General features: G+C 38.1%; 1 protein-coding gene across 1 annotated transcript in view; it reads left to right on the top strand.

Moving 5' to 3' along the window:
• Window positions 1-305: 305 nt before the first annotated feature.
• Window positions 306-1,179, top strand: part of LOC106536644 (voltage-dependent L-type calcium channel subunit beta-4) — a gene marked incomplete at its 5' end in the record, with an annotated part of 36,829 nt that continues 35,955 nt past the window's right edge. The window contains 1 exon segment of the mRNA XM_014033958.1: window positions 306-425. Coding sequence (XP_013889412.1) covers window positions 306-425 — 120 coding nt within the window.

The following is a 1,179-nucleotide window of genomic DNA, read 5'->3' as shown; positions in this document are numbered from 1 at the left end:
CATATTTCACCTTGTAGATGTTTATTACTTTTATTTTTTTTTTCTGTTAATAAGTTGTTAGCTTTATGCTGGTGTAGATTCTCAGTCAGGACATGAGAAACAAACAAAAGAAGTTAAAAAAAAACATAATACTAGACTTCTATTGTGTTTTGCTTCGGGAGACTTTATCTGGCAGGTCTATAAAGCTCAGCAACTCCACACATCTAGACATTTATTTATTTTTTTAATTGCTAAAGTCTCCTGGATGGGAAACAAAACATTTTYAGCCACAGAACAGAAGTCCAGTTATTTCTTTTGTTTTCCAGGGCTCAGCTGATTCCTACACAAGCCGACCGTCTGACTCGGATGTGTCCCTGGAGGAGGAGAAGGAGGGCGGCCGGCAGGAGAGGGAGCAGCAGGCCACGGTTCAGCTGGAGAGGGCAAAGGTTACTTTCACTCACAGATATTAACTGAACGGCACATCTCATGCACACCGAGGCTACACAATCTACACCGAGGACACACAATCTATGGTCACGAGCAGAATAAAAGGAGAATTCACATTTGTTGAGTTTTTCACAGCTACACAAAAAACAGATGTGTTGGATTTACTTAACCAAGTTATGTCAACAGTTTCTACTCAGCTGAGTTGAGTAGAGCTAAATTAACTTTCACATTTTCTTTAAAAACATTGACATAACTTGGTTAAGTTCATCCAACAATCTGATTGTTTGAGTGTACAGGTTTCTACAGTCTTCAAAAGGAAAGTCTGCGCTTGTCAGTGTGCATTGCCTATTGTGATTCGTTTCCCATCCAAGTCATCTCAACTTTGCCATGCTTCTCCTCCGGCATACTTTGTCCTAGAGCTGCCATTGTAATTTATATCTGTAAAGCCCCTGTGCCAAATGATGGCTATGGCTTTTGGTGCCTGTAAAACGTATAGTTTTTGAAATATTAATGTTTAATCAATTATAATGGCAGTCAATGGAGCCTTGTATTGGTCCAATACTGCCCCCTGCTGCCTCTACACAATATGGTACTGTACCATAGTTTCATAATATTTAAACTCAGTAGTTCAGTGATTACAATATTAATATGATTGTATTTTGATGTTTTACTGTAATACTGTCTTTATGTTGTCATATTGTACTTAAGTGTCAATAATTGCATTGGCAAGGTAAACATTTTCTGTATACATAC

Source organism: Austrofundulus limnaeus, unplaced genomic scaffold (genome assembly GCF_001266775.1).
Source record: "Austrofundulus limnaeus strain Quisiro unplaced genomic scaffold, Austrofundulus_limnaeus-1.0 Scaffold1911, whole genome shotgun sequence".
NCBI classification, from domain to species: Eukaryota; Metazoa; Chordata; class Actinopteri; order Cyprinodontiformes; family Rivulidae; genus Austrofundulus; species Austrofundulus limnaeus.
Note: the sequence above shows the minus strand (reverse complement) of the source record. Positions and strands in the feature narration are given on the sequence as shown.